Below are 18,446 nucleotides of genomic sequence, written 5' to 3'. Positions count from 1 at the left end.
GAATCTGTAGGACGGGCGTGTGTTTTAGGCTCCAACCAGCCTCTCTGCCTCTCCCTCTCACGACACACGCGCACTCGCAGTCACACAATTAACTTGAAACAAGCTGCCCATGTCCACCGTTACTTTGTTTTCCCAGGCCCGTCTGTTCTGTCCTGTTAAAAAATGATGCCCTTTTGAACCGGGACGGATGAGAGCAAGGCGTGTTCGTCCCTCTTGCGGCATTGTGTGGAATGCTGCGCTTCTGAAACAAAACTGCATCGTCCCTCATGCAGCGCTTCTGGAACAAAACTCTCTCCCCATTAGAGTTGAGGGAGGCCAGCAGCCCGCAGTGAGAGGGCTGCCCCTGCCCAGGAGGGCTGCAGCTGTTCTGTGCTGGCTTGTGTGTTGAAAACGTGCTCGAAGTCGATGTTGAGACACGATCCCCTTATCCTGTCCTCACTGCCTTCTCCTTTCAACACGGGGTCGTGGGGCCCTGTTCCAGACACTGGAGGTCAAGGGGGAGCGTCAGGGTCGCACCTCGGAGTACTTGAGGTCTAGTGGGAATCCACGGACAGGATCCGTGCTTTGATGGACATAAGGCATGTCTAGAGAGTGTCTGGTAGTGGGGGTGCCAGTGTAGACCGAGGGCCTCCCCATGGCCTGGGATACCCCAGCTTATTAGAGTGTCGTTGCAGGGCCCTGTAGATTCTGATCAGTGGGAGCTGGGTGACAGAATTGTCCTGTCGGAGTCCAGGTGCCTTAGAACAGCTCTGGAAGGAAGCTGGAGCAGCCCGAATAGGGACTTGATCTGGCTGTTGACTGTTAGAAAGTCATCTTTCAGGGCGAAGGCACCAGCTCCAACCTGGAAGAGCTTCCTGCTTCTTCTAGGTGTCAGGTCATGTGTGAGTGGGTGCTGGGGGCTCTCTGGCTCCCGGGATCCTGAGCCCACCCCCCCAGCCCTGCCCGACCCCCCACCGCCAGAGGTACCTGGACACCTCTCGCTGGCCTGGCATTTCCTCCCCATCTGCCGTGCTGGGGCCAGGTGTCCAGCACACATTTGCCGTCTCCTTGTTTGCAAAGCATTTGCTCGGCCAGGATGGTCTTTTTTTTTGTTCTTCTTCTTCTGAGGGGTTCTGTTTATGGTCCGGGCTCCTAATCTTCCTGTGAAAAGAAGCCAGTTGGGATTTCCCTGGGGTTCTGTGGTCACAAGGATTAGGACAGGTTAAGGTTGTGTCAGCACAGGTCGTGGGTCGGGTTGGGGGGAGTTATCCTTGCCTGTTCTCCCCTGCCCCCCCTTTCTTCTAAGAAATTTCGGGGCTCTTCAGAAGGGCAGGTGGCAGTGGCTGAAGCCTTGAGAGCCACATGGTAAAGGGCCAACTTTAGTGAGTTATAATTTCAACCTTTGGGGAACCCTGTTATGAACACATGAAACCCAGAATTATGTTTCCTGTTTGTTTTCTGGAGAAACGTCTCCATTGGCAGTGCATTCCCTGATGAAGGCAGGCTCAAGGCCTTTGGAGATGTTTGAGCTGGGCTGGGTGGGTACAGAATAGCCTTGGAACACCTTTTAAAGAACATGAGAGGAGTTCCTGTCACGTCTCAGTGGTTAATGAATCCGACTAGGAACCATGAAGTTGCGGGTTCGGTCCCTGGCCTTGCTCAGTGGGTTAAGGATCTGGCGTTGCCATGAGCTGTTGCAGACGCGGCCCGGATCCCTCACTGCTCTGCCTCTGGTGTAGGCCGGTGGCTACAGCTCTGTTGGATGCCTAGCCTGGGAACCTTCATATGCCGTGGGTGCAGCCCTTAAAAAAAAAAAAAAGACAAAGAAAATTCCCATTCTCCCAGGGCCGAGGAGGTCAGCTAGGTGCTGGGAGGAAAATAGCCTTGCAATTCTCCCAAAGGACTATTTTAAAAATTACTCTTCTTTTTTTAAAGAAGTCTTTTCATTTTGAGAAACTTCTTCCCGTGTGCTAAGTTTATCTACACCCCCGTCTCACTTGCGTTGCCATAGGCTTATCTACTAGTTTCTCTGACTTGTGTCTTGGTTTGGGTTATTATTTACATAGAGTATTTGCTAATATCTGACATGTCCTTCTTTCGGATTTCTCTTTTTGATCTTCTTTAGTACTCGGAGGTAGTTCTCACACTCTGGTGCATCAGAATCACCTGGGGAAGTTGGTGAACATTGAGGTCCAGGCCATACTTGACGTCTGTGAGCCTGGGCATCTATTTTTAGTTAATTTTCTGGGTGATTTTGATAGCACCAAAGTTTGAGAACCGCTGGCTGTAAATCTTTGCTACTCACACGGGTCCGGGGACCAGCGCCCTTGACATCACCTGGGATTTCATCAGACCCACAGCATCTCGGGTCTCCCCCAAGAATTGAGTGCCTGCATCAGAGCCTGCAGTTTGACAAGGTCTCCTGGCGACTCCAGTGCATGTTAATATTTGCAAAGATCTGGGGATGGTGGGCCCTTGACTGCACATTGGAACCACCTGGGGAGCATTAAGAACAATGGTGCCTGGGTTCTACCTAGAGAGAGTCTGATGTAATTTGGCTGGGGGAGAGGGATGGAGGTTTGCTTTCAAAGATCCCCAGAAGATTCTGCTGAGCAGCCAGGTGATTCTAGAACAAAGCTTCCCAGCTGGTTGCCATGGAAAATGGGTTACAGGTGCCTACATCCCCTCAGCCTCTGCGAGGCTGGGCAGGGCCTGGAGCTGCCATAGAAGCAGCCATGTCTGTGTACCCCAGCTCCTTTCTCTGTAGCCTTTTTTTTTTTTTTTTTTTAATGTGGGTCATGACATGAAAACTACTGGGAAGCCTAGTTTGAAAATGTTTTTTTTTAAAAAAATCCATTTTTGAGCTATCGTGTTCAGTGGACAGTTAAAGTGTTCATTTAAAAAGTATCAAATATAGGAGTTCCCGTTGTGGCTCATCAGAAACGAATCTGACCAGCATCCATGAGGACACAGGTTCAGTCCCTGGCCTTGCTCAGTGGGTTAAGGATCCAGCATTGCCGTGAGCTGTGGTATAGGTCACGACTTGGCTCAAATCTCACGTTGCTGTGGCTGTGGTGTAGGCCAGCAGCTATAGCTCCAATTTGACCCCAGCCTGGGAACCTCCATATGCTGCGGGTGCGGTCCTTAAAAAAAAAAAAATGCATCAAATATAGACATTAACAGGGGTGCCTGCCATGGCACAATGGATTAAGAATCCTATTGCAGCAGCTCCGGTGGCTGAGGAGGTGCAGGTTCGATCCCCGGCCCGGTGTGGGATCCGCCATTGATGCAGCTGTGGTGTAGTTCACAGCTATGGCTCAGGTTCATTTTCTGGCCCGGGAACTTCTCTATGCCAAGGGTGCAGCCATAAAAATTAAAAAGAAAAAAACAAACCATAGACATTAACTTGCTCACAGTAGCCGTCTTACAACATACAACCATCCCATCCAGAAACATAGTGGTTCTCCATTTTTCTCAAGTGTTCTTGTTTACATTTCCCTTGGGTTTTATAGTTTTCTTACAGGGATGTGTGTTTCATATTAGATTTGTTCCCAGAGTGTATTTTTAAGAAGTGCTTCATTGCCACTTTTATTCTTTTTAAAGAAATACGAAGAGTTTTGTACTTTCATGCTGACCTCTCCTGCGCTTCGGCGTGATTTATCCTGAGGGTTGAAAAGACCTCTCTCCTCTCCTCTCTGACTTTTTCACTGAGAAGATTCCTCACTCTTCATCGCCTGCTTTTTTCAAAAAAATTTCTTTTTACAGCTGCACCCGCAGCCTATGAAAATTCCCAACTAGGGGTCGAATCAGATCCTTAACCCATGGAGTGGGACCAGGGATCAAACTGCATCCTTGTGGAGACTAAGCAGGGTCCTTAACCTGCTGAGCCACAGTGGGAACTCCAGTTGCCTGCTTTAGTTCCCACAGCTGTTCAGCATCATCTGAAAGACCTGCTCTGCCTCAGTTTCCCGCTAGGGCCATCCTGTTAACCTAACTTAGCTGCATTTCCCAATTCTCAACTCACAGATGCCCTTAAGCCTTACCCTCTCTTGTGGCAACAAGCTTCTAGCAGCTGGGGCTGAGCGGGATGGTGGTTATTTGTGAATCAGGTCTTTAAATTAGGTAGCAGCTGCTGCTCTATTTCTATCTATGTAGGTCTACAAAAACTTTTTTTTTTTTTTTTTTTTTTTTTGGAGAAATAAGAGTGAGTAGAAAGTGCTTAATTCCTTATTTGTTGCTGTCCAGGCCTTAGTTACTCAAATTCTCTTGTTGGGTAAACAGGTTTGTGTGTCACATTCCAAGAATGTCCATTTCCACCATCACCCAGACTCAGCTTCCCTTGGCCAAGGTTGCTCCATGCTAGCCCAGTATGTCCCAAGTAGACCAAAAAGAGGTTTCACATCACTTTCTCCACTGAAGAGCCAGCCAGTCTTGATCTGGGTTTGAGTCTGGGTCAGGCACCAAGCACTTGAAATCAGAGGGTTGAGTATGATTGCCTTCTAAGTTGTCTCCTTGCCTTTCGACACCCCCGTGTGCCCCCCGCCCCCCCAATCCTTCTTCCTCAGTGCTGCCAGAAATGGTCCACAAAGCTGTCTGATGATATCTTTCCTTCTGAGGCCAGTAAGCGCCAAGGGACCCACTCCAGCTTTGAAGAAGTGTGCTCTGTACCTGGTGTTCCAGGCTCTGGGCTGTGGCTTCCACTCTGTCTGGAATCCTTGACTCATCCACCTTCCTCACTTTTCCTTTTTGAGAACCTGACTCAGATATCACCCCGTGGGGAAACATTCTGAATTACCCCAGTTCAAGTTCATCTCTCCATCCTCCATGCTTTCCTTTCTTTCTTTTTTTTTTTTTTTTGTCTTTTCTAGGGCTGCTCCCGCAGCGTATGGAAGTTCCTAGGCTAGGGGTCTAATCGGAGCTGTAGCTGCCGGCCTATGCCAGAGCCACAGCAATGCTAGATCCAAGCTGTGTCTGCGACCAACACCACAGCTCATGGCGACACCGGATCCTTAACCCACTGAGCAAGGCCAGGGATCGAACCCACAACCTCATGGTTCCTAGTTGGATTTGTTAACCACTGTGCCACAACAGGAACTCCATCCTCCATGCTTTTCCCCGGGCTTTATACACACGCTTCTCTCTTTATCCCTTTGTTCAGCCAGCACGTGTATTGAGGGCGGTTCTGCATCGGGCCTGTTCTCAGGGCCGAGGCTAGAGCAGTGAGTGAGACAGGGTCCCGCACATGTATGGGGAGCAGGTAACCCCATGACTTGGAGGATGGTTGCAGATAGTGCTCTGCGCTCAAAAGAAAAACGGAAGAGCAAGGGCTGGATGATGAGTATGAGAGGGGCTGGGGAAGTCCTCTCCCAAGAGGGGACATTTCGGCTGAGCTCTGGACCATGAGCAAGGCCAACCAGGCTCATCGTGAAAGGAGCTGGCAGGGCTTCGAAAGCAGCAGCAGCAAACGCCCTGAGAGCGTGCACTGTCGAGCTACTCCTGGGGCTGGAGCCGCATGAAGGAGGAGGGGTGGGAGGTGGGGCAGAAGAGCAGTCAGGGCTCTGCAGACAGACGGCCTGTTGGCCATGGCAAGACATTTGGGTTTCATTCCCGAGAAACTATTGGAGGGTTTTAAGCAGGGGCATCCATCATGTGAAAGAACTCAAGATTGACCCTCGGTGAACGCTAAACATTGTAAACAGCTCATCGCATGTGTCTTCGGTAGACTGCGTGCTCCCCGAGAACCGGCATCCTCTGCGCACCCCCAGCCCAGGGTACCACTGCTAACCGTCGGGGAATTTCATGAATGACCAATCAAGTGCTTTCTTTGGCTAAGCTCTGTTTAAGTGGTCGAGTCGTTAACACCACGTACATAACATTTTTCTATTTAATAAAGGCTGATCATTCTGGTCCTCGGACTCTCCCTATGAATAAGGAAAAGTCACAGGCTTTTTCAAGACTCTAGGGTATTATTGCATTCTGGATGTTGTTTTCAGCCTTGGAAGCAGTACCACAGGAATGTTAAGTAGACGCTTGATGACCAGAAAAGAATGAAAAGCCATGACATCTAGAATATGAAAACTTAGGAGTACAGTAAAACCCCATGATAAGGCAAAGAACATATAAGATGATGGTGGAGTTTTTTCCTTGGGAGGAGGCAGCTGAAGTCCCTGCGATCTGTGTGTGAGGAGGTGGGGAGTGGGCGTAGGTATCCTCTCCTGATAATTTGGGACTTTTCCTTTCAGCATCAAGGCTGATGGATGTGATTTAAATCTTATTATCTTTACTTTTGTGCTCTTTGAAAATATAGACCTCTTGAGACTGGCCATTTTTAATTAGCTGCATAATAATATCACCTTGCACTTTGTGTGATGGACGTTTTTAGACTCGCTTTCACTGTAATGGTGGGCTTTTACTGTAGTTAGTATTTTTCTGTTGTAATCCTATCTCCAAATTATAAGTATTCTCCGTTAAACACTGACTTTTTTCTGAATCGGTTGGAAAAACTAATTTGGATCTATCTGTCCCATTAATGAAGCTGTCCTTGGAAATCTCTCGCAGTGAAGTTCCAACCCAGCCTGGTGGCCACAGTCTAATGCATCAGAGCACCTGCTCCTAAGAAGGCTCTTTTTCTCATTACCTCTTTGTCTGCATTCACTGCAGTGTTACCCTACGGGTAATAGAGGCTTGAAGACATGGCAAACCAAGTACGTCGTGGACTTCTTTTAAGTTGAGACTATTTTTCTCTGCAGAGACTTCAGCAACACAGAAACGCTGTGTAGTGAACAGAAGTATTATTGTGAAACATGCTGCAGCAAACAGGAGGCCCAGAAAAGGTACGTGAGGCATTGCCCTTGGGGTAGGGTGTTGTGTTGTCAGAAGGAAGAGCACTGTGGAGCCCCCCAATCTGACATGGACTCTCAGGCCCATGCTCATTGCCAGGTAGTTACCTTCCTCCCCCATAAGATAGGATAAGAATGCCTACCTGGGGGAGCTGCCCATTCGTCTGACTCTTCATTCCTCTGTTCGTTTGTTCATTCCTTCATTCAGCGTGCCAGGTACTCCTGCTGGGTAAACAGGCAGCGAGCAAGTATATTCACTCTCCTCTTGGAATTAACAGCAGATTATAGGACTTCCCGTCGTGGCTCAGCAGAAACGAATCTGACTGGCATCCATGAGGACTCAGGTTCGATCCCTGGCCTCGCTCAGTGGGTTAAGGATCCAGTGTGGCCGTGAGCTGTGGTGTAGGTCACAGACGTGGCTCGGATCCCGCGTTGCTGTGTTTGTGGTGTAGGTCGGCAGCCACAGCTCTGAATCGACCCCTAGCCTGGGAACCTCCATATGCCGTGGGTGTGACCCTAAAAAGACAATAAAATAAAAGCAAATTATAAAAAGCACTTAGCACATTTCATAACACATAGTGGTCACCCGACAATGTTGTTAGTGTTGCCTAAACATTGGAACTTCTTTGGAAGAAAGACGAGGTAAAAACTTTAATCATTTAATAAGGAATCACGAGAAAAGCAAGCGCATCAGTTCTGTGCATAGGTGCTGAGAAAGTTATCGCAGTCTGAGTGGATGTAAAAAGGTTGCCCATCTTTTTACCAGCACCAGCCAGTTATAGCTTTTGGATGGTGTGATCTAGAACCTGTCATTCCCTGTGTTCTGCCCCCTGGAAGCCAAACAACTTGACGTTTTACCCTGGGAAGTCGTATTTACCGTCAGTTAAGTTTACTCTGCCCGTGGCTGTGGCGTATTCGAGGTAATTGACAGATGCTCATTCCTGCTGCCGAGGCTAAGAGAGTTTCTCTGCCCAGCCTCCCGGCCCTTCATCTCCAGACACGCACATCTTTTCTCACTGCATCGAAACTTACAAAAGGTTAGTCATGGAGGTGGCATACGGGACTTATCATTCATCAGTGCCCAGGGGAGCTCACCTCTCTTCCCATCCATAGAATCAAAGCCTGCCTGAGGCCAGCCCAGGTCATTCTACAGGGGCAGGAAGGTGTTTTCTGTTAAGCCTTGGAGGTTTTACACATTAAAATGTCATGTGTTCCTGAAAAATGTGGGCTTCCCCATAAATTGTATGTTTCTGCTGATGTTATTTTGCTTGCTTATTTATTTATTTAGTTTGCTTTTTAGGGCTGCGCCTGTGGCATATGGAAGTTCCTAGGCTAGGGGGCGAATTGGAGCTGCAGCTGCTGGCCTAGGATGCCACAGCCACAGCATCACAGGATATGGAGCCGCATCTTGGACCTACACCACAGCTTTCGGCAACACCAGATCCTTAGCCCAGTGAATGGGGCCAGGTATCGAATGCGCATCCTCGTGAATACTAGTCAGATTCATTACCACTGAGCCAAAACAGGCACTCCCCACATTATACTTTTATTGGTACGTAAGTTCTGGGATGTCTCCTTTGGCCAGAGACACCCCCACCCTTGCCCCCACACTTTTATTGCTGGTGAGGCTGCACTCGGCAGAGTCTGTAGAAGTCAGCTCTGCGTAAGCAAGCATCCTTTTGCAAATGGTTTGGCTGTTTGCTGGTGTGCAGTTTGTCAGGACTGCCCCCCCCCGCCCGCTCTGCATTTGTGCAGGCGACGGGGTGGCCTGTTCCTCTCACAGGGTCGGGTCCCACTGATTTTCTGCTTCATGCTTTCTTAGGATGAGAGTCAAAAAGCTGCCCATGATTTTGGCCCTGCACCTCAAGCGATTCAAGTACATGGAGCAGCTCCACAGGTACACCAAGCTGTCCTACCGTGTGGTCTTCCCGCTGGAACTCCGGCTCTTCAACACCTCCAGTGATGCGGTGAACCTGGACCGCATGTACGACCTGGTGGCGGTGGTGGTTCACTGTGGCAGGTGAGGGCGGGTGGGGAGTGCGGCGCAGGAGGGGCAGGCTGTCCCCGGCCGGGGGGACACCACCGCACCCTTCCTGGGCTGTGAGACTCAGCGCTAACGGTGCTTTGGGGAATCTCCTCCTCCAAGCTCTGGTTTATTTTTCGCCTCAAAGTGAGTCTAAACATACCTCCATACAGTAAAACAATTTAAAACATTAAAAAAATAAAATGCTTGATAATAGCGATAATCAAAATGTTCTCTCATAAGGGAAATGATAAATCTCCACTGGATATAAATGATGCTTAGGAGGAGTTCGAAATCATATGGAGAAATAAAGGTTTATGCGATGATTATAATTTTTAAAAGTCCGGGTTACACATAGAGTATGATCTCAGAAGTGTTTTAAGATGTCTGAGTAAATTTCATTAGATGGCATCTAATAATTGTTTGGCATTAAAAAAAATTTTATGGCTGCATCGTGCATATGGAAGTTCCCAAGCCAGTGAGATTGAATCTGAGCTGCACTTGTGACCTCTGTTGTAGCTTCTGCAGCACTGAACCCTTTTAACCCACTGTGCTGGGCTGGGGATCAAACCCGCACCTCTGTGGCAACTCAAGCTGCTGCAGTCGGATTCCCAACCCACTGTGCCATGGCAGAAACTCCACTTTTTTGGCATTTTGAATGATTAAAAAGTACTCAACGAATATTCTTTATGCAGTTTTCAGTCTTCCCCCAACATTCTATAATAAGTCCATAATCAGAAAAAAGACAGAACGAGAGAAAAAAGGCCTCTAGGTATGGAGAAGTAAAGTGTTTTGCTGAAAATTTTTTTTTTTTGGCCATGGCATGCAGTGGTTTGATGTGGGATCTCAGTTCCCAGAACAAGGATTGAACCCAGACCGCAGTGGTGAACGTGCCAAATCCTAAACACTAGACCACCAGGGAACATCCCGCTGAAAGCCTTTTGAGGAAGTATATTTTATGCCATAATTTGGTGTAAGCATGGAAATGCCTACTGAAAACTCACCTGTGTGCTACCCTTTGCTTGGCCGGGATGGGTGCGTGTCCCCTCCCTGGGATGGCCCTTGTAGGGTTCAGGTGGGGCCTGTCACAGAGCAGGTGTCTTTTCCTCTCCAGGATCAGCAATGTGTCACTCCTGGTGGAGGAATGGGTTGATGGAGTGTTTGCCCTGTGCAGAAATTGTCACTTCACATCCAGAGCACCTCGTGCTTTGTCCCCACGCAGAGTAACTTTAAGTCCCTGAATGTTTGCTTACATTCTCAGCCCGAAGTACTTGTTGGTCATTTATAAGCCACCTTTGTGTTTCTCCTGAAGAATAACTTCTAACAATTATTCTTTTATTCATTTATTTATTTATTTATTTAATTTTTTTGTGGAAGATCCCCAGCCAGGGATCAAACCCGAGCCATAGCAGTGACAACGCTGGATCCTTCACCTGCTGAGCCACCAGGGAACTCCAGTTATTCTTTGAAATCTGGAAACTAGCCATCAACACTGGGTTGGGGGGAGGTCTTGTACCTGGAGGGTCCCTGGTGTCTGAGGTGGGTGTAGGGTGGTATGGACAGGTGCTAGGGGAGCCAGGGAAGGATTCCCGGGGGTGACTGTCTGGGCTCTAGTCCCTGGGCATGCTGGTGAGGACAGGGCAGAGACCCATTTAGGAGAACTGGAGGACGAGTGGGAGGTGGGTTCTGGAGGAGTTGGTGTCTATAACTGGGGCCGCCGCAAGGATCAGAGCAGCCCTGGCCGCAAGACTCAGCGGGTGCCAGGTCCCTTATGCTCCTAACGAGGATTCTTTAAATTCCTGCCCCCAGAGGTGGGATTGTGCTCACACACGTGCAGGCTGCCCGTGCACAGGGATCAGGTGGCGTCTGGCTGTGGGCTCCAGAAAGCCCCGCGGTTAGGGAGCTGAGCCCCTGCTCCTCGTGCCGGGACCTCCTGGCCCACTGTTGGCACTGGCGCACAGCCTCATTCATTGCTCCTGCAGGTATTTTTAAACCTTTGTTTCCTGGGCTCCAGGGCGGGATCTGAAGGTACAGCAGTACTCAGGACCCCCGGGGGCCCAGCCCTCGTGAAGCTGAGAATCTAGCGGGAAAGGTAGATAATTAGCACGAAATGGCACCAGCCGGGTACCACCAGAAACAAACCACTGCAGACGCATTCATGGCTTTGGTTAGTGCTCTGGGGAAGGAACAGGGCCGTGACAGAGAGCAAGGAGGCACCTCTTCGGGGAAGGTGGTCGGCCAAGATTTATCTACCGAGGCGACACATGAGCTGAGTCCTAAGGAGGAAGAGGGCCCAAGAGGGCAAACGTGGCTGAGGACTCTTCCAGGCAGAGCTGCAGCAAGTGGGGGGGCCCAGGGACGGAGCGGGTAATGTGAGTGAGGACAGGAGGCAGTGAGTTCGAGTCCGCGGGGAGCAGGAGAGGGGCAGGAACAGACCCTGTGGGGTGTCTTGTCTTTAAGGAAGGCAAATTAAGGCAGATTCAGCTTTTCAGCTTTGCTGGTGCCTTGAAAAAAACAAAAGTCTAGATTTAGTTAAAAATTCCCTCAGTTGTGCAAATATAACCACCTAGTAGCAGCTGTTCGTTTTTCTTTCTGCTTTTTTCTATAGTGTACAATAGTGTGTCTTTTTTTGTTTTCCTATTTTTTTTTTTTGTTTTTTGTTTTTTTTTTGTGGGGTTTTGTTGTCCTCTTAGGGCCGCACCCGAGGCATATGGAGGTTCCCAGGCTAGGGGTCGAATCGGAGCTACAGCTGCCAGCCTGTGCCACAGCCACAGTGATGCCAGATCTGAGCCACACCACAGCTCATGGCAATGCCAGATCCTAACCCACTGAGTGAGGCCAGGGATCCCACCCGTGTCCTCATGGATCCTAGTCGGGTTCATTAACCACTGAGCTGCAACAGGAACTCCTCCTATTTGTTTTTTTTATTTGTTTTTATACAGCCCCACCTGTGGCATGTGGAAGTTCCAGGCTAGGGGTCTACTTGGAGCTGCAGCTGCCAGCCTACCCAAAGCCACAGCGACACCAGATCCTTACCCCACTGAGCGAGACTAGGGATCAAACCCTCACCCTTACAGACGCTATGTCAGGTTCTTAACCTGCTGAGCCACAATGGGAACTCCTGTTTTCCTACTTTTTATTACACATCATGGTTTAACATCTTTCTAAAACTTGAATCAGATCATGTCACTCCTCGAAATTCCCGAGTGTCTTCCTGGCTCACTCACAGCGAAGTCCAAAATCTTGCATGATAACCCCATCCCCCACCCCATCCCCCACCCTGGCTCACTTGGCTCCAGCTTCCTTGTTGTTCAGTGAAAACACCAAGAACTCTTCCCACCCCCACTCCTCCCCCAGACCTTGAACTTGCTCTTCCCCATTCCTGAAATTTCCATCAGTCAGTCACATGACTCTCTCTCTCTCTCTCTCTCTCTCTCTCTCACACACACACACACACACACACACACACACGTGCGTGCGCGCACACAGATATATACACACAGATACACAAAGATACGCACACACCCTATCTTCCCTTCAAGGAGATTCCTTCTGCTCAAACCCATGTTATCAGGGAAGCCTCGTACGAGTAAGTGCCTGTCTTCTGTCATTCAGCAGCCCATTGCTTTATTCCCCGTGGCACTGATCACCACTGAAATATATGTGTATTTAGCTTAGTGCCTCTCCAACCCACACCCCAGGAAAGTGGGGCATCGGTTTCACTCCCTGCTCTTTGGCCTGACAGCCAGAATGCGTGTGCCATGGAGTCGTTGTACGATAGTTACGCGTTTACGTCCATTGACTTCGAATGTCTGTTTTCTGTGCAGTAGGAGTCCTTAGAAGACAGAGGTTTCACTCATCTTTCCCTTTGCCCAGCACAGCACTGGCACCTGGGGGGTCCCTTTGTGACTTGTGACCAAAGGAATGTGGACATGGACACCACTATACCAGGTTCTCAGTCCTTCTGATCTAGGGTTTTTCCTAGTAAAACACCTGCGTATAAAGAGTGGTATAAAGAAGTCAGTGTTGGAGTTCCCATCGTGGCTCAGTGGTTCGAGAATCCAATGAGGAACTATGAGGTTGTGGGTTCGATCCCTGGTCTCACTCAGTGGGTTAAGGATCCGCCGTTGCCGTGAACTGTGGTGTAGGTCACAGACACGGCTCGGATCCCGCGTTGCTGTGGCTCTGGCGTAGGCCGGTGGCTACAGCTCCAATTTGACCCCTAGCCTGGGAACCTCCATATGCTGTGGGAGCAGCTCAGAAATGGCAAAAAGGCAAAAAAAAAAAAAAAAAAAAAGTCAGTGTTAACTTGGTCATTTTCTTTGGTTTTTGTTTTTCAGTGGTCCTAACCGTGGGCATTATATTACTATCGTGAAAAGTCACGGCTTCTGGCTTTTGTTTGATGATGACATTGTAGAGGTTGGTATGCAGAATGTTCTAGCCTAGGGGTGGGGCTGAGGCAGTATTTGGGGATGTGTACGTGTGGGCACTTTCTCAAGCAGGCCTGTTTTCCCATAATTGGACTTGAAAAGAGTGGAGCTTTCTCTCAAAACTAACTTCTGCTGCCCCCCCCATTCCTTCTGGACGGGGAGAAGGGGGGTGACTGTGGACTCGTTGCTCTGAGCTCTTGTTAACCAGTCGGCCCGGACATGGTCTCTTTGCTGCCTGCCATCCTATTTATGTGTACGCCCCGCTTCCTACATTGACTAAAGCCCTCTCTGCTCCCAAATAATAAGTTTCAGCATTGTTACTTTTTTTTCTTGTACTGATTATTATTTTTAAAAACTTTTTTTAGTGGTAAACCTGGAAATCTTCCTGTTATACCAAAGTATTGCATGTATTGGTTTCAATATAAAGGAATCCTAGTTGTAGAGAACTCCACACTCAATGATGTGGTCTTTTTTTTTAGCCCCCGTGGGTAGCACTAAAGGGAATAAACTCTGACGACCTGAAAGAATTAGGATTATTCCCGAGAGCTTCCCCAGTTTACCATTTGAAAGGCAGAAGTCCTGGCTCAAAGAGTGCCCACCTGTGGTGGCCCATAGATTAAGGGGAGGTGTTTTTTCCCCCAACAATTTGCCATGTGTATAATCAGTGTTCCTCTGTCAGGTCTGTGGAGTTATCCATTTGCTGTTGAAGTCTCCCAATTGTGATTTTTTTCTTTTTTTTTGGCTTTGGTCCTTTTAGGGCCGCATCCACGGCATATGGAGGTTCCCAGCCGAGGTTCCAATCAGAGCTACAGCTGCCGGCCTCCACCACAGCCACAGCAACACCAGATCCAAGCTGCGTCTGGACCTACACCACAGCTCAGGGCAACACCAGATCCTTAACCCACTGAGCGAGTCCAGGGATCGAACGTGCTTCCTCATGGATGCCAATCAAATTAGTTTCCGCTGAGCCACGACCGGAACTCCCCAGTTGTGATTTCTGTGCTACTGTGTCTTCGGTTTTCTCATGCATGCCATCAGCTGTTCTTTCCTTTTCCCAGCAGTCATGTTAAACCATCGTGTTGTTTCCTTTCTCTTTGTCTTGCAGAAAATAGATGCCCAAGCTATTGAAGAATTCTATGGCCTGACATCAGATATATCAAAAAATTCAGAATCTGGATATATTTTATTCTATCAGTCAAGAGAATAATGTAAGGAACTGTGGGACTAATCCGAGTGGGGAAAATGTTCAAAGCACTCTTAGCCTGGTTTCTCTGCAGCCGTTCCTCCTCCCCAGCGGCCCACCAACGGCGTTACTCCGCGTTTCAGTGGCCTGGCTGTGTTCAACTTTCTCTCCCTGCGTTTTTTTTTTTTTTTTTTTTTTTTTTTTCCCTACTTGCAGCGCTACTCGTGGTTTTATTTTAGTCTGAGGTCGAGTTAACTGCAATCCGATTGTAGTAAGGTTTAGATGAATCACGTTTGCTAATTTTAGGATCAGGTACCTGCCAACGCCCCCCGGCTGTGCCTGGCTGAATTACATCGACATTTCATACAAACATCATCGACAGTCTCTTTGGGGTCTTGGCTAATCTCCCTAAGGGGCTTCCAGGGTCTCCATTCAATGCATTCCTTTTAACTCATCCCTGGAAACATGGCTCACCATTTGTAGCTTCTCTGCCTCTTTTCTGAGAGAAGGATGAGGTAGACGTGCCTCTTTTCGAGCTGCACCCATAGCTTTAAGTGTGTGCAAGTGAAAATGTTTAAAAGCAAGTGACCTCGAAACCAAAATCCTCCTCCAGGGAGCGCGGGGGTGAAAGAAGCTGTCGCTGGTGGCTGCGTTCCCCACGGAGCTGTGCTCCCCCGGCCGCCAGCATTCCAGGGGCTGAGGACGAGTGCAGCTCAGGGCAGGAGGAGCTGAGAGGAGGAAGCTTTTGTGCACAGCAGGAAGTGGCTTTGCTGCCCTTTCTACCAAAATCGAGTTTCAGGAAAATGGCTCTGTGCTCTTTGTTTTTAGTGACACTTTGCTTGTGTCCTGTGAGTTGTAGCTCCCCTTTATCTGGCACTGCTAAGCTTTCCAAGGTATCCTTCCCGTCCAGCTGGTGTTTGGTGGTCCATCGTGGCAGGGTTGAGACACCTCGGGGACTGCCAGGGGGGTCCCTGCTCTCCTTCTCCAGGCATCGCCTGCACCATCCTTTTCCAGGAGGGACGAAGGCACAGCCCCTTTCCTCCTATCAGCCACTTTGTACAGCTCTTCACTTTTTAGCACTTCGGTCTGTTTACTGAGGCCCTGGCAAGTCCCAGGGCTCACATGGAACTTTCCCTGGAGGAGATGCTGGAGTTAGGGGGTGGAATGCAGGCAGGTCACAGAAAGTGTGAGTGGGCGGGTGGAGAGATGAACAAAGCAGCGGCGTTTCTCTGGCTCAGACTCCTAAGAATGCTTGACAAGACAAGTGTTTTTTGGAAGAACCTCATCTCACCATAGTTACTTTTTTCACTTTTGTTATATATGTATTTATTAGATCATCTAAGTATTGGTACCTTTTATTAAAAGGGTCGATGTGGTGTTTTGCTGTTGAGCTGGTTTTTCGTTTCCTATAAATAAGATGAGTTGTAGATCTTGGCTTCCTTTGGGAAGTCCATTGACTTCCATACACTATGATATACTGTGAACCTATTCTTTTGTTACCTAATAAATCAGCGAACGAACATGCAAACTCTTTGGCAGAATGTGAACTCAAATTGACACCGAATATGTTACTGGCCATTTTGCAGCAATTAAGAGCATAGCACTTTATCTCGATGAAAACTGGATTCCTTATCTTTGAAATATCTTGAACTGTTTCTCGCTCACAACTTCAATAAGCATGCCAACACTTCACCTGTTCATGCTTGAAGTGAAATGTTTTATTTTTCACTGGAGAAGACAAAAACAGGGTGATCTTCACATTATTGTTTTATACAAGTGATGAAAATATACCTTGCCTTGTTTCGAGGCGAATTCCTATTTATAAAGATGTTGTCTTTTTTTCCTCCACAAAACATATAACATTGCTTACCTGGAAGGTGAATTTTTATTCTGTTTTTAAGAAGAGACGCTTTCCGGTTGCAGGTGACTGATATAGGTAGGGTTCTGATTGTACTACACATAATCCATGTTTTTGACTGTAGGTTGCAAAGTTGAACAAAAGATGATTGCTCTCTAATATATCTGGAACTGATTCATGAGAAGAGCTAAAATAAGATTATCTTGGAAATGAATCTAATTTATTCAGAAAGAAAAGTTTGAATCGGAAGCCTCTAGAAGTAATATGTAAATGCTCAGTCATAGATGCAATGCTTTTGTTGTTGTTGTTGTTGTGTAAAAAGTTTTTCCCAGTGATTTCACTGAACTAGTTCCCTTTAATAGAAAGGGTCAGCTAAAATTCAGTATTCCTGGGTACATTTTTGGAATCAAAAAGTAAGTACTGAAGAGAAGACCAAGACATTAAAATGGTTGTGTGATGCAGGAAAGAAGATTGAGAAAAGACCAAAACACTTCTCCGCCAACACTCCATCCTTTTTTGTTTTTGTTTTTTTTTTAAACTTTAGGGCTATCAGGGAAATTTCTTCCCTCTTCCTCCTTCATAAACGAAAAGAACCCTAGGCAGCTACGTTTCCCTCCAGTCATTTCAGGTTATGTGACGGCGAGGACACGTGATCACTTCTCTTCTTTTTCATCCCTCCCTCGTCGTGGGAAGCAGGGAGTGGTGTGGGATGTGTGAGACCCTTCTGAGGTCAAGGACAGCACAATGGCTCAGCAGTATTCCCTGCGATGCCCAGGGGTTTTGTGTGTCATTTCTGGCAGGAGCGAGCAAGCCGGCAGTAGTTCTTTTACCTACGGGGTGTTTTGAAATAAGTTACAGTGATTTACAGGTTACAAAGAGAAAGAAGGAATATCTACTTTATTTGGTTACTTCCTTGTCGGACGTCGAGATGAGGGTCCGTTGGCTACAACGTCATTTGTCTCAATGTTGGTAGAATGCTGGTCTCCAGTCCTGTTCTTCTGATGCATTTTTTTTCATTCCGGGGCAACGTGAAGGGGGCTGGTTTGAAGAACGCCAAGGAATCACACAAGAGGGTGGTGCTTTGACTAGGAAACCAGTCATATTGGTTTTATAGCCTGGTATATTTTGGATTTCAGATGAAATGGGGGGCGGGGAGTGACAGAAATGGTCCCTATGCATTTATTTTCATGGATACCCTTAAATTTTCATGGGCATGCCTAACAATGAACTATGGTCTAACTGGAGCTTAGGGCTTATTTTAGATATTGGAGTGTAGCTTTATTACAGATGGATTTTATCTTTAAACATTGCATTTTGATCAACTTTGTATATTCATGTGTATTAAAATATTGTGCACTAAATGTTTTGCCCTCGTTTGCTATTATATGGTCAAGGCATTTATCAGCACTCGTGTGATTAACTCATGTAAGTGGCATGGGTCAGGGAAAACGATTTCCTACATTTCTGCCTAATTAAATTTCTGTTTTCCAGTATTACATTAATTTATTTTTGGCTTCCATTTCTGTGTAACCAAAATAGTTACTGTATTTGTGTGGCATTCCTTTATTTGACTTTGTTGCTAAGAAAAAAAGAAAAAAAGTTAGTTTTTATTTAAAATAATCTGTACCTTTTTTTTTTTTTAATGTAACCAACTCAAGCACTTTAAGCAATAATGTCAATCTTGTGAAACTTCAATCGGTTTAACACCCTGCCTCTAAAATTGTTTGCAAAAAAATAAATAAATAAAATAGGAATTCTCTTCCTAGAGAATTATATCTGGGTAGCATTACACACATGGACTTAAAATACTTTTTAGGAAATATGAGTTGTTGGCACGTCGTCTCGTGTCCAGGTAATCGTTTCAAACTTAATTTTGAAAGATTGTAAGGAATATTCTTTTTTTTTTTTTTTTTGCTTTTTAGGGTCAAGACTTTGGCATATGGAAATTCCCAGGCTAGAGGTCGAATCAGAGCTGCAGCTGCCAGCCTGCCCCGCAGTCACAGGAACATGGGATCCAAGCCACATCTGCAGCCTACACCACGGCTCACAGCAACACAGGGTCCTTAACCCAATGAGCGAGGCCAGGGATGAAACCACATCCTCATGGATACTAGTTGGGTTTGTAATGAGCCAC

At 47.4% G+C, this 18,446-nt stretch overlaps 1 protein-coding gene across 2 annotated transcripts in view; it reads left to right on the top strand.

Moving 5' to 3' along the window:
- The window catches only part of USP46 (ubiquitin specific peptidase 46), a 63,822-nt gene extending 45,751 nt beyond the window's left edge, over positions 1–18,071 (top strand). The window contains exons 6-9 of one of the 2 annotated variants that reach the window (XM_021101210.2): positions 6,729–6,812; positions 8,641–8,802; positions 13,182–13,260; positions 14,377–18,071. In XM_021101210.2, the coding sequence (XP_020956869.1) occupies positions 6,729–6,812; positions 8,641–8,802; positions 13,182–13,260; positions 14,377–14,478 (427 nt within the window). In that variant the 3' untranslated portion in view covers positions 14,479–18,071. Of the gene's footprint in view, positions 1–6,728; positions 6,813–8,640; positions 8,839–13,181; positions 13,261–14,376 lie in introns of both variants that reach the window. The other variant, XM_021101209.2, reaches the window with a different exon arrangement.
- Positions 18,072–18,446: the final 375 nt, after the last annotated feature.

This window comes from Sus scrofa, chromosome 8, assembly GCF_054392235.1.
Source record: "Sus scrofa isolate SSC_HxYL_T2T_F1_AM1 chromosome 8, Sscrofa_HxYL_maternal_Yorkshire_Landrace_v2.0, whole genome shotgun sequence".
Taxonomy (NCBI): Eukaryota; Metazoa; Chordata; class Mammalia; order Artiodactyla; family Suidae; genus Sus; species Sus scrofa.
This window is presented reverse-complemented; position numbering and strand designations above follow the sequence as displayed.